This window comes from Mugil cephalus, chromosome 1 (assembly GCF_022458985.1).
Source record: "Mugil cephalus isolate CIBA_MC_2020 chromosome 1, CIBA_Mcephalus_1.1, whole genome shotgun sequence".
Taxonomy (NCBI): Eukaryota; Metazoa; Chordata; class Actinopteri; order Mugiliformes; family Mugilidae; genus Mugil; species Mugil cephalus.
The window spans coordinates 33,510,363-33,524,293 of record NC_061770.1 but is presented as its reverse complement, the minus strand read 5'-3'; the positions used below and the strand labels follow the sequence as shown (position 1 = coordinate 33,524,293).

The 13,931-nt window shown below is 41.0% G+C and overlaps 1 protein-coding gene across 7 annotated transcripts in view; it reads right to left on the bottom strand.

The window, feature by feature from the left end:
* The window catches only part of sorcs2 (sortilin-related VPS10 domain containing receptor 2), a 308,443-nt gene that overhangs the window by 47,179 nt on the left and 247,333 nt on the right, over window positions 1–13,931 (bottom strand). For all 7 annotated transcript variants that reach the window (XM_047592596.1, XM_047592588.1, XM_047592604.1 and 4 more), the window contains exons 5-6: window positions 12,082–12,155; window positions 4,662–4,726 (exon numbers count right to left, since the gene is read on the bottom strand). In XM_047592596.1, coding sequence (XP_047448552.1) covers window positions 4,662–4,726; window positions 12,082–12,155 — 139 coding nt within the window. The remainder of the gene's footprint in view (window positions 1–4,661; window positions 4,727–12,081; window positions 12,156–13,931) is intronic.

Sequence of the window (13,931 nt, the reverse complement as noted above, 5' to 3'; positions counted from 1 at the left end):
AAGAAATAAAAAAGGGAAAATCTTCTGGGGTCTTTAATACTGCCACTCGACTTGGATAGTGCTCAAATGTTATATTCTGGGATATGCTCTTGTCAATTATACGTGTTATACACATTTTAAACCCGCTGTTTATACTGAATTCACTTAATTACTGAAGTAATCTCTGCACTATGAATGAATGTAGTCATGTAAGATGTGATGGGTGGGAAAAATACGTTTTTCAGACCAAGGATCCCCAAACTGATGATGAGATTAAGTAGGGACCCCTGCCTACTATATGTGTTCTATATTAAACTTGGCCTAGTGCCATTTATAAATATACATTATCATTGTAATTTTGCATTCAATATTAAGCTATTCAAATCATACATTACACAGATCTAGTGTGGAACAGTGCGCTATTGAGACAGCTCCTGTATCGCTGAACGGGTGAAGTGGTCATCTGAAATATGTTGGATTCATGGTGATGTGTATTTACAGAAATTTAAATTTGTGGGGGAAAATTACAAATATATATATATATATAAAATGTCTATCAACCAAAGATTTTGCGAATCCCCTGCAGTACCTCCGCGACCCCTTGTTGAAGACCTATGTCATACAGTACATAAAACAAGATAGGCCGCTAGGCACAGAAAAAAAAACAGAAGCTGCAGAGGGCATAGAAGACAACATAGGAGAGGAAAAAACTAGGTGAACAGAAAAATTGAGACATCATTTTCCAAACTCCATAAGATATGACAGCTTCCCCATAGACATATAGCCACTCCAGCATCCAAATGGCCAGGAGGGATTATCCTCACAGAGACACACACAGAGGTTAGCGCCTGTTGCAAAGCGTACCCCCCTTTCCCCACTATTGAATTTCGACCAGCAGCAGCTGCATCAGCAACACTGGCTGCTGAAATCCCGCCGTTACTCTCCTCCCAGAGGTGACAAGAAGCTGGCAGTGGAGAAAGCAGTCATGCACACACACACACACATCTTCACACTCTCTGGCCTGCAAAACCCACATGTGTGAGGTTATCAGTTCACATGCATAGCCCTAACCCGTGTTTGACCCTCAGCTGATGTCTTCAAATAGGTTTTCCCTTTAAAAATGAAAACATCTAATCACAAAGCATCTTGAGAATTAATGTTCACTCATTCATTTTCTGTAACTGCTGGTCCACAGGAGGTTCTCGGGGGGCTAGGGCCTACCCCAGATGTCACTGGATGACAGATGGGTACACCTGGGACAGGACCCCAGTCTATCTCAGGACTAGAATTAATCTTTCTTAAAAATCTAACTGTTTGCTCATATATTAAACATCTGTTGACATTTCAACCACATGCAGTATTTGGTAAATTTATGTAGCGTAGATGTGCTTGGCGGATTTCAGGGAAAGCCTAAACCTCAGAAGAACTTTTCTAGGATTGCGCTGATGGGGGAAATGAAGGAACGGTCAGGGAGTCTTCAAATCTTCAAAGAGAATTATGAAAAAACTGAGATAAAATTCGGAAATCCAGAAGAAGACCAATGGATCAAGAGAGGAAAAAAGAGAGCCACTTTCTTGAATATTAAAATTAGAGTGACATTACTTGACTGTTGCAAACTGTACTACTAAAGCCGGTATTCCGATTAATTCTCCGGCTGTGATGTGTTTGTCTACATCGCCATTTCACTTTTGTCCATCACCACGTTCAGTGGTCACAGATCTTTGCCAGGGCATGATCAGTTCCCAACAGAGTGACTCGAGGCCAACTTTCCCCCACAAACAACACTTGGATGGAGACAGTCCGGGCTCGAATCCAGCCCATACTTAGCGAGGATTGGAGTGTCCAATAATAGCTCACTTGGTAAACTCAAATGTACTCAATGTAAATTTTCACAGCACAAGTTCTCTCTCCTTTCTCTTCTTTCAGAGTTTGTCTGGCAATATGCAGTCCTCTATAAGGAGCATTTGCAAAAGCGTTGGTGTTGTACCTTTCTCTAACGCTATTTCATTTGTGATCCAGACTTTCTATCATCTCTACAGCACATCAAGGCTGCTAATGTCCATGGCCGCTGTAAGGAGTGGGTAAGGAAGGAAGTGGAGGTAAGACTAAAAACAATCCTCTTTAAGGTTTCATACCTGTTGCTTCAAATATGTTTGACCAAAGGTTATAATCTTAGACTAGGATTACAATTTCTTTATATCATGTTTTACCTAGACACTGTTTAGACCTTGAACTAATATCATAACATGGAAAAGGTGGAGGTTATGACCTATACTGCAGCCTCCAGCCACCAGGGGGAGCTCTACTTGTTTTGGCTTCACTTTTTGGGAGCAGTTCCGCCGTCCAGCTTTATACTGTCTATGATCTGGAATTAAAACATCATTGACTCACTAACCCATCTTGTATTAGTCGTAATAACAGACCAGACAAGCCACTGCTAACTGGTTAGCATGCTAACTTCCATAGCTATCTCTGCAAAACAATAAACAGCCCACTCTGTCGTAACTTCAAAGTTAGTTTATGAATGTTTTAACAGCAAATTTAAGTGAATTCATGTGGTGGATTCCTAACAGTGGTATATTTTGAAATCTGTGTGGCAAGTCAGATTGTCTTTGGAATAAAAGCAATAGAAAACGTAAGCCGCTCTGCATCACATCAGAGTCACTTCCTCTTTATTTGCACTCCACTTTTCTCCGTCCATGTTCCGAGAGGTGCCAGGTCTAACAAATGGACCGGCTAATTTATTGAAAAGTCCGGACGTTTAATCAGAGCAGCATACGGCGGAGAACTCAGTACAAAACTATTAGATCGGGCTAAGTGTTCAATTCCAGCTTGCAGCCCATACGTTTCTTTCCTGCCGCTTGCTATCTTCGCACACCTGCGAACGCCCTCGCTTGCTGAGCACGCACATATTTTTCACGCACCTGTGCAACTGGGGTGGCAATAAAAGGAGGTTTATTGAGTAAATAGACATGTGAATAATTTCATACTGTGTGGAACCTTTCGTTTAAATCTAAATACTACATGTGCCTACACCTCCATGCCTGACGATGTGTGAACACATGCATGCTTGTGTGTATCGGAGGATGGGCAAGGTACACGCACATCGGTCTCTCTAATGACACCCATGCAGAGACACACTCCACGTCAGCCTCCCTGCACATGGGGCTCATCCATCAATCGACCACCAAGTCCTTTCTCTTTCTTGTGAGGCAGCGGTCCCAGACACAACACCCCCTGACACAGCACGGGCACAGTTCCTTGTCTCGGCAGAGACTCCTCTGACTCGGTGTCGCTCGTTGTAGCGTGCCACCGTTTAACCTTGGCCGTGCCACATGTGACGGGCTGGGGGTGGAATACGGCGCATGGTGAACAGATTGGTTTAGCATGCCTGATTGCTCCAGCCCCTCTGGACTATCTATCTAGCCGGGCAAGAAAGAAAGGAGCAGGAAAAAGAAGGAGAATGAAAAGCATGAGGGGAGGGGACCATGTGGCGGCGCCTGCACCCAAGGAGAGCAGCCCATGTCTGGGCAGCTGGCCGAGGCAGACAGCCTCTCCTCTTCACCCTCCACAAACACAGACAGCCTTGTTCTGTCCAACAGATTCCACAAAGCAGGCAGCGTCTCTTCGCACGTTTGTTAGAAAACGCTGCACGTATCCTCAAGAAGTTCAACTTTTCGGAGGTGCTCATATTTTTACAGAAGAAATGTGTGTGTGTGGAATGGAAAAATACAGGAAAAAAAATGACATATCCTTCCATTTGCCCTTCACACTCTGTCACTCCTCTCTGACTTTGCCTGCTCAGGTTTATTTAGAGAAGGGGATTACAGGTTGCGAGACCCCGAGGAGGCCAGGTCCAGTTGTGGATAAGGATTCTGAACACATGCAGACATTTACAACCCCACAATGGCAAACACACAATCTCAGACACACACTTCTATTACCCTCTTGGCCCTCTGGTAAGGGGGAGTTAAGTGCAGACCTGTCTGTCTGCCACTCAGCCGATATGATAACCTGTCCAGGTCCCGGAGGACACTAACCCCCCCATTTAATACCCTATTGTCCCCTCACATATGAACACTACCAGCTCACCTGCAGCAAGGTCAACCGGTAAGCTCTACTACTTCCTGCATTTCAACTGCTGGTAACTAGTGCTGCCTCAAATGGAAGTTTTAATTCTACACCTCAGCAAGTCATACAAAAGAGTGAAGCTGATGTCTGTGGATATATGAAAACTGGACCTAAGTAACTACTAGCTATCTGCGTCTATGTTGAGGTTTAGTACCTTTGCAATTTTGTGGAAAAAAGAGGCAGCTAGCTGGCTAGCATTGGATAATGTCTATACAGTTCAGTGGCTTCATTTGTGGTTAACAAATAAGATTTTATGCAGTAGAGCGATTATACGCAAACAGAGCATGCTGAACACTTTCACTGAACACCTTAATGGTGCGAACCTTCCAAATATCTGCTCCGTACGCTCAGTCATGCATGCAGTTCATTTTGTTGTGAAAGAAACACCATGATGGCACCGTTACAATGCTCGTCTCTGTGTGGCCTTTGTTTCTCCAGTGGCGCAACCAACTCAGAAAAAGCTGCGCACAGCTTTAGTTTGCCACAGCATTCAGAATGCGGCCTCTCTAAAAGTGCTATATGAAGAATGAAAAGATGTGACACCACTTCACCTCCACTTGTGTCTTGCATTTCCATGTGAACCAGATCGGGATCCACGTCCACGCCAGACACAGACCTGCAACACAAAGAATAAGATTTAACGACGCAAAACAAAGACAAGACAAGAAAACATCTTTATTGGTTTGCTCTGCACCTCAGGAGACCGGGTGCCAACATTTAATAAAAATGGAGGAAGTCAAGAGTACTTTCTAGTCCCTTTCACATACAACAAAAAACCCTCATTCCATGTGAAAGGGTTGACCTTGGTTTTCGACCCCGGTTGGATGACCCCGGTAATTGACCTATGATTCTATCGGTTCGGCCCAGCTCGGCTTCGATGAGAACAAGAATGCCTCTTCAACACGTTAATTTACATGATGGCGTTGATGTGCCTGTCGGTCACATTCTGACTGTGTCATTGCAGAAGCTCCAGGGCTGCGAGCAGCTCAACAACAGAACAAAGATTTGGTCTGCTCCCATAGGAGACCGATCTCTGAAGGGCGGCAGAGGTTTTCGTCCATTTTCTCAATCAAACAAATCAAATATGTTGTTACATGATCAGGTCAGACCCGGGACTGCTGGCGATGTGAAAGCACACCAAAGGCAGATCGAACCAGGTCTGAAAATCCTGTGTCAACCTGGTATTTTCAGTGTAAAAGTGTTGCAAATTAACACATTGTGGGTGTGGAGGTTGGGGTGGTTACGGGTATATAATGGCAGTTGTAAGGAAACTGAAGTACTTTAAAAACTTGCTATTAACAGTAATCACAATATATGCCTAATTTAACCCTAAACCAGTTGAAGCTTTAATTAAATGAAGTATTTTTATGTTATAATCATCATCTGGTAACCAGGTGTCAAAGAAAAGGTTTTGGCAAAAACGCTCATCAAATGTCTTTTTTCTAGACCTAATAACGTAATATTTGCACTTTCATTATTGGTTCTATGTCTCGACTGAAGCAAATAAACCTAGATTGGTCTGTCAGACTCTACTATTAGAATAGTACGAGGGCCTTCTTGGAACTAATTCAGATTTAGGAATATAAATCATGTCACCCAGTGGAGATTATTTATTTTGGATGGAATAAAAGTCAACGGTTCATTTGAGTGTATAACCACAGAGCATACAAGTGTGCCATAGATATGCTTTGATATCCCCTTCAGGTACCTCAGTAAATACGCAGCGCTCAGCTCTTCCTGGGAAGCACACTCGTGAACTCAGCCTGGCATGGCATGCTTTAAAGCCTCCCAAAATTTTTATACGCTTGTTCGTCCTCTTTTTTTTTTTTTTTTTTTTTTTTTAGAAGCCCACTGATAAATAATACTAGAGTACAGTGGCTCTGCGTGCCCTTCAGTGAGCAGTAAACTAAGCAGTTCATCTGATTAGAACTATGTGGCGTAGTCTGTGAAATTTCCCCAGCCCCGTAAAGATAGAGTGGAGATTTAGAACCTCGTTACTTTCCCTATAAAAGGAACTTTACGAGCAATTAGCAGGCCGTGGAGGTATGGGGTGTGTGGGGGGGAAGTAAGAGAGGAAGAGAGTTATGAGGGGAGAAGATCAATCACAGACCCAAAAAAGGGATTCAGGTTCAGGCTTCTTTAGTCAATCTGTATGGTCAGTTAGGCTAGTGAACTGTGGACGCCAAGGATTTCAAGCATAGAATAGATATTGTACAGGTCGACTCACATAAAATAATCCATAAAACTTTATTTGATCTACTTTGTATTAGTATTTTACAGTTCATTCTCAAACCAGCCAAGACAAATTTAGGTGACCTCCATGAATATTTTATGAATGTAGTTCAGGCAGTCCCATTTGCAGTCCTACGAAACACATGGTGGCTCTGTGGTGTAATTAACCCTTATTTGACGAGAGTAAATCCAGCAACATCACAACTTTAACACACGTAAAACTCATGGAGCCCGGCAGTTGGACTAGTATGGGGAAAACACAAATGATAAAAGTAACTGAGACATAAGGCCCCAAAATAAGGTAACACAGCAAGTTATTGAGAGATAAAAGTGTTGTTATTGGTTTCCAAGGCCAGGTACGTACTTACTCACATGTTGTCATGCAGAAACCAAAACTTCAATATAGACTAAGTGTATCCATATCTTTGGCTACTACAAAGCATTGAAATACTAGTAGTACTAGACATACTACCTTGATAACGGTAATAATCTCATTTTCATTTTCTCTGTTATTTTTTGTTAATTGTGTATTTTGAATTAAAAAAAAATAATCATGCAACCCACCGGTATATATATATATATATATATATCTTTATATATATACCTTCTTTATTTCAACATTGCACAGCTTTATGAGTGTAAACACAAGTATCAAGAAAAAAACAGAGAAAAAGTGTTAACTTATTCATTGTGGCAATCAGCACATGCCCTTTGGTTAAACTGCAACTCCACCGAACATGTATGTGTTTTAGTTGCACATACCCTAACCCTAACCCCTAACTGCATGGCAGTTTCCGTGCTTATGTATTGGAAAATACAAATATTTTTAAAGTTATTGAATTAATGGGTAAGAAATAATTCAAAGATCTCAGGGGTATTTTGTCCAGTATTGAGATTCTTGTTTTATATTATTCTTGCATAAGAGTTGTGTAATAAAAGCTTCAAACTTCAAAATGAGTATTGCTTACTGCTGTTAGTTGGGCAAGTTTACAAAAAGCTCCTCAACCTGTACAGAGCTTTTTCTAACTCATTAAATCCCCATGAATGCAATGACAGTTATCTGAGCACAGCTAATTCTCTCCCTTGCAAACAGCATGTGTGACGAAGTAACTGCAAGTTGAAAGGTCTAATTAACGTCTTCTTCTTATTCCTTTTAACTCCATCCAGTTCTAGGGTTCTAGGATTTTGCCATGTGTGCATGCGTTTGTTGATGTAGTTATGTTGCAATTGTTAAAACCAGATTCATGATGCCATTGGTTTAATTTACCAAAGGCTCAGTGCTCACTGCTGGTCAGGACAACCCTGAGTGGAGACCGGGTAACGCAGTTGTTTGTACGACCACAAGAGGTCACCATGAATAGGAGTGTGGCTGATGGAAGGGGATGAACTGCAGAGCTCATTATGCATCTTGCAGCATGTTTCTCTTATCTGTTAGAGTACTCATCACCAACAGGTCCTCTGTGACGGCCTCAAGTGTCCTTGATCAAGCAGTTGAACCTTTCGCCGTCACAGTCAGTGCAGGTTACTCTGCATAAAAGTGCATGCTTGAATGCAAATGCCAAGGACAGCCAAGTTGAACGTACACTCTGCACTGGCAATACATCATTTATCATGTTTTGGTCCAGTTAGACTTTCGTCACATTCAAAGTGCCTAGGATTTTCTCCTCATGGAAATTAAAGAAGATGGATTTAAAGGACTGAAACTGAAGCAGGGGATTGCCGATAGAGAGATATAGTTGATAGATGTGTTGTAGATTTGATAAGAACTGAAGAAATGCAAACACACCGCAAAAACATCCCTTTGTGAGGGAATTCGGCTTCATCCTGGCTCCGGTTTCACTGCCACTCAATTAAGCTGATGTCCGTGTGCTTTTCGCAGCATTTCATTTTTATCACCTACCCGCCTTTGTTTTTGTTGTCAGTTGTCATCCTGCAAGACGCCAGCTCAATTTAAAAAAGAACTGCTGTTTCTTTCCATTCACGATGACAAACACAAAAAGCCAGCAGCCTGGTATCACAGAAAACAAGACCCACCGGAACACATTTGGACAGACCACCCCAGCGGCAGATTGGGTTTAATGTGCTGTTTTTAAAGTGATTTATGTGCGCCTGCTGGCAGGCTCCTGTTCTCTTGTTGCTTTTATGACTATTAGGCCACAGGCAAGGCTAAACCAGATCCCCAAAAAACTAGCTAAAGCTGTCTCCTCTGACCACGTACAAACTGTATGTACAGTTGCATCTACACATGTGGGAACAGGTTGCAGCATTACCGTGTACAGTAAGTACATCCAAATATGGTGAATGAAATACAGCAGCCTACCACATCTTTAGACACAAATGTTGCCATTGTTAACATTCATAATATTGTAAATTATCTTTACAGAATTGTCTAAAAACTGGTTGTGTTCCCTCGAAACTTGGGCTAAAGTTTAGCTTTTAGCTCATATCAGTGTGTTTAGCTGCTAAAAACATTGATGCGAGTTTCACATGCGTCTCAAAGCTGTCGACGTATTATTGGCCTTAACCTCATCAGAAAAATAACTGCAGAGTACACATGCTTTGGGAGGAGGTGATTGAAATGACGAGGTACGTATTTTAATCCTAGGTATCTACTCAGTTGGGCAGAACTCATCACCATGGCAGCCAAGGAAAAGGCGTAGAAGCTGATTGCAGAGGGGGGTAAGTTATTATTTAAGTCAGCCTGACTTTGTTGGCCACAAGTTTTTGGTTAAGGGCGGCTCCATTGAGAACTGATTATGCTCTAGCAAAGGACTGACTCGCTTCTCAAGTCCTTTGGGTGGCCTGCCTTTGGTGACGTCATATACACCATCCGAGTGTCACAAAGTTAAATTTGTTTCCAACAGAGTGACTTGGACTATTTACAATGGGTTAAAATTTGGTTTTAGGTTGATGCTACCATTCATCCCTTCTCCTTGACCTTTATACTGACTCAAACAATGTAATCGACCAGTTCTCTTGTTTATGTATGTGAATGAATTGCAAATGCAGTGTGTGTTAACTGGGTGAATGCAACTCCAAAATTCATAGTCCTTTAACCTCCTCTCTTGATTTGAACTAACTGTTAACAGAAATATTTCTTTACCTCCTACAGCAAAGGCTCTAACTCACTATGGACCGAAGAAAGAAATCTCAGGGTTTATGCAAGAGGCAAGGCTGAACCAAAATGAAAAATGAAACGCGATAAAAGTTCTGTTTCATTACGAGTCTTTCAGAGGTTATTGTTAAGGTACCAAGGAAGAAAGACCATTATGTAGCAAAACACACTGCACACCTTGGTTGTGTAACCTCTGCATGAATACACACGCAAACACAACCATGAAGAATTTACATGCAGCAACTGCGGCTTCCCAGAGTCCTATTGGCACTGTGACATTGCAAGGCTGCCATATTTGGTACTTTTGTGTCTACATGAAGAGAAATCCTAACCTCTGGGAAATGACTTCGACATCATTAGCTTATTTTTTGGCCCCGTCTCATGGAGGAACTCTTGATATCGAGCTTTAAGACCTGTATTATTTCAGTTCACAGTTTCCTCACGAGGGATCTATTACTGAATAAAGCTGTGTTCAAGCAAATTACCACAGGCTAAGACAAATTACATTTTGTTTCAATACAGGAGTTGTGGTTACAAGACTTAATGGGAACTTATTCATATTCACTGGCAGTATTATGTACTTTGAGACTTTGAGATAGGACAGCCCGAAGCGGCATAGCGCCAAGAATGGGAATGGTGTTGATTAGTCAGTCTGTCTAGCGCAGGGGTGTCTACACTGTTTTGGCTTGCAAACTACATTTTGACTGTAAGACAAAATGATCTAACGGCACAAACCCCTAATGCACAATAGTATTAAATACATTCCTCCTCCTCTTACTTGGTCCAACACCTCCAATCGCATTGTATTGTACGCAACCAAGTGTAGTCTAGCCAATCTAGACTCAAATAATCAAATAATGGATGAATTGCCACAGAAGTTACACAGACATCCATGCGAAGGACTTTGGAATTCCGTGATTCTTTTCCAGCATTAGGTCAAAACATTAAAACTGTAAATCCACCAGCCTCCGAGGCTTTATGCTAAGCTAGGCTAACTGTGCCCACGTCCATTCTTAACACACTGACGTGCGATTTAAATTCAAACTGTTACCACCTCTGTTACCCTCCCTGCTTCTCTTTCCCACCCCTCTTTTTCTACAGCGCAGAGTGGGGATGATTTGTGTGTTACAGTTGGCGGTATAAATCACAGATGCCCGGGCGTGTGAACCAACTCATTTGCAACTGCTGAAGAGGTGAAACAAACTAAGGGGAGCTCGCAACCCCTTTTCGACCTTCAAAAAATGAGAAAGAGTGCACTGTTTGTATTTTAAACAGTGTACATTTTGACAAATCATTGCGGATTAAAGCAAACAGGACAGGGATGAATAAGAACAAGCTAATTTGATTAAAATGTGGAGGAAAGAAGATGGGCAGAAAGAAATGAGAGGCATGAGATAAAATAAAAATGAGAGTGAAAAGACAGCTGTCAAGCTCTGAAATGTTACATGTGGGATGGGAAAAGAGCCATACGTTCTCCTGCTGTGCGTAAATATCCACCCATAAAAAGGTTCTGCTGCATGAACTGCAGCAGTTAACGACCTAAACTTCTTAAATTGCTAATTCGAGAACAACTGGAGCAGGCATTATCTGTACAATGGCAAACTAATTAAACTAATCCGTTAGCATTAGAATATCTGGGATGTACAGATGAACTCTGGTAGTTATATTGTTTAAATGAGAGCACATCTTCTCAGAAAATAAACTCTACAGCACTTATCACCTGACGAAGTTTGTTCATAATTTCTGCACTTTTTTTTTTTTTTTTGATGTGCATTCACATTTAACGTAAGGTTTCCAGACTAGCCATTTCATTAGATGTACTGAATTCATTCTATTATAAGTAAAAGGACTCAACCAGCACAAAAACAGTTTGAACTGCTCAGGGAAGAGATACAGGTTCATTAGGACACGAACCACGAGGCACTGCAACACATCTGGGCTTCATTTCCATATATAGCCTCAGATTGTTTGCCTAAAAATAGTAATATGTTTAAATTTAAAAACACCTGTATTGTGTATTGGTTTATGTGTTTCTGCTAGATATGAATTCAGGTAGTGCCGTAGACAGTATAAAGATAGAGGCTTCTCAAAAGTGAAGCCAAAGCAAGTAGAGCTCCCCCTGGTGGCTGGAAGCTACGGTATAGTTCCACCTCTTCCATATTAGTGGATTGGACCTGGGCCAAACTAATAATAAATATAGTAATAAAGATTTTTTGTTCAATGATGGTTTCTATCATTTTATGTAGTTAACATAATGGTGTATGTTCAAGTGTCAAGCTTTAGTTAGTTACTTGACACCATGGAAACAGGATGTGACATAACAGCGATTACCAGTTGCCATGCCAACTGCTCTATAAAGTGGTTCCCTGGGACCATGGGAGTTGGAAAAACATTTAAAAAACAAACAAACAAACAAACAAACAAACAAATAAAAAAACAAAACAAGCACAGTGTATAATCCAACATGTCCTTGTAACTGGTGGAGGTCGAGCAGAGCCTAGTTTTTGGCCAATGCAAGGAAGTGATGAAACCTTGTCCATATTTATATACAGTCTATGGGTAGTGCACATACATTTCATCCAATAAAGAGAAAAAAAAATGAATTAAAACAAAATTGAACTGACCAGAAGATTTTGTCCTTGGTCACCCTCTCCTGAAGTAAAGTCCACTTGCGGCCCAAGTCTGTCGAAGCAAAGAGCTGGACACAGAGAGAAGACTATAATTAGACAAAAAAAAAAAAAAAAAAACACCCACTCAAGGCATGTAGCATTAAATTATAAACCAAACCTATTACCAGCTGTATCCTTTACAGCGAAGGATAAGTTGAGAGTCTGGAGATAAAAAAAAAAAGTTCACCCAATCAAACCACTGAATTTCACGGTCCGCCAACTTAAGACTGAGCTCAATTAATTATTAATGGTAACAGTAACGCTTGTGCGTGTCTATATGTGTGTGCTCGTACCTTTTATGAGCTGTAAGAGGGAATATGCATTTGTAGCGTGTGTGTGTGTTGCCCGAGCTTGTATTGCATTGATCGCGCCCATAATGAAAGTCTATTGATCCCCCTGAGCTATCCATGATGTCTGAAAGCACTCTGGATTCCACCACACAAAACGTCCTCCACCGCAGACACTGATTTAGCCCTCATACCAGAAACCATTTCTTGCCCATGGTCGTCAGAAAAAAAAAAAACAAAAAAAAAAGATACAGGAGCTATTCCTGGAGCAAACTAGCCGCGAGAAAGAAAAGCTGAGGCTGACCCTGATAGAAATCGACGCACACCTTAATTTCCACACACTCTCGCATCATCCTCCAGCTAAATTATAATCTTATTTTATTTTATTTATTTATTTTTTTCCCCCCATTTGAATGGATTCCTCGTTTCCATCTGCAGCCTGCCCACATGGAACAGATTAAAACCTAATTGAATTTCTTGTTTAATTACGTGTAAATTATTAAAGCCGAGGAGGAGTTGGGCGAGCTTAAACTTATGAACTATTGGAATTTATGTCCCATCTGTATCGATCGAGTTGACTAAATATGCCCCAATTGTGACCGTATGAATTATAATTTCTTCTTTGGTTGTATTGTAAATTTCAAAATCAGTCAAAAATTTTGCAAAAAACAAAACAAAACAAAACAAAACAAAGCCTTTTAATTTAGGGCAGGAATCTGGTGTGAAAAACTGTAATTACACAGAGGTTTTTTTTTGTAAAACCAGTGGGAAGTGATTCATGGTCGACTGCTCTGTTGTGCTTGGTTTGGGTTGATGCATTAATTGCTGATGCGGAACCTGCTATTTAAAAAGTGCCCTTGTTCTACCTTCGTTTGACTATCTAAGAGCTGGGAAAGCAGAATGGTGACAACAAACAACACAAGTTCCTGGTGAGATTTTAAACACAGATTTTGTCAATTAATTCTGGTACACAGACTTTACTCCACTAGCATTTTCTACATGTATATATGCATATCCCAAATTTTTTATTTAATCTTATTTAATTTTTGCATCTTGTGCCTATGCCTTCTCTGGTAACCATAATAATTCAGTCCCCTATCTATACTACTGATAAAATAAAACTGATACTGAGTTTTCATTCTTAGACTCGTTCACGGTTGGTAAACACTGTGATGTTTTTTGAGGGGCGGGGCTTAATTGGATGCCAAACACTATAGCTTGTACATGGCGGTTAGCATATTTCAGTGGACTAGCTTTGGCTCGAATGGATAAGGAAAAACACATATTTTAGAGAACATACTAATACACTCACTCTCTGAGACCTCGAGTGTTATTTTAAAAAGTTGACTCTGACTCAACCCTATACTCTCCTACACTCATTGGATGGACAATTTGACCAAAGGAGGACACAGAGGGGACAGAGTTTGGACTGCCTGTATCAAGTGAAGCATCTCTAATGAAGATATTAGAACCACTGTGGAGGGTAACGTAGTACATGTAACTTCTGTTTGGGCAACC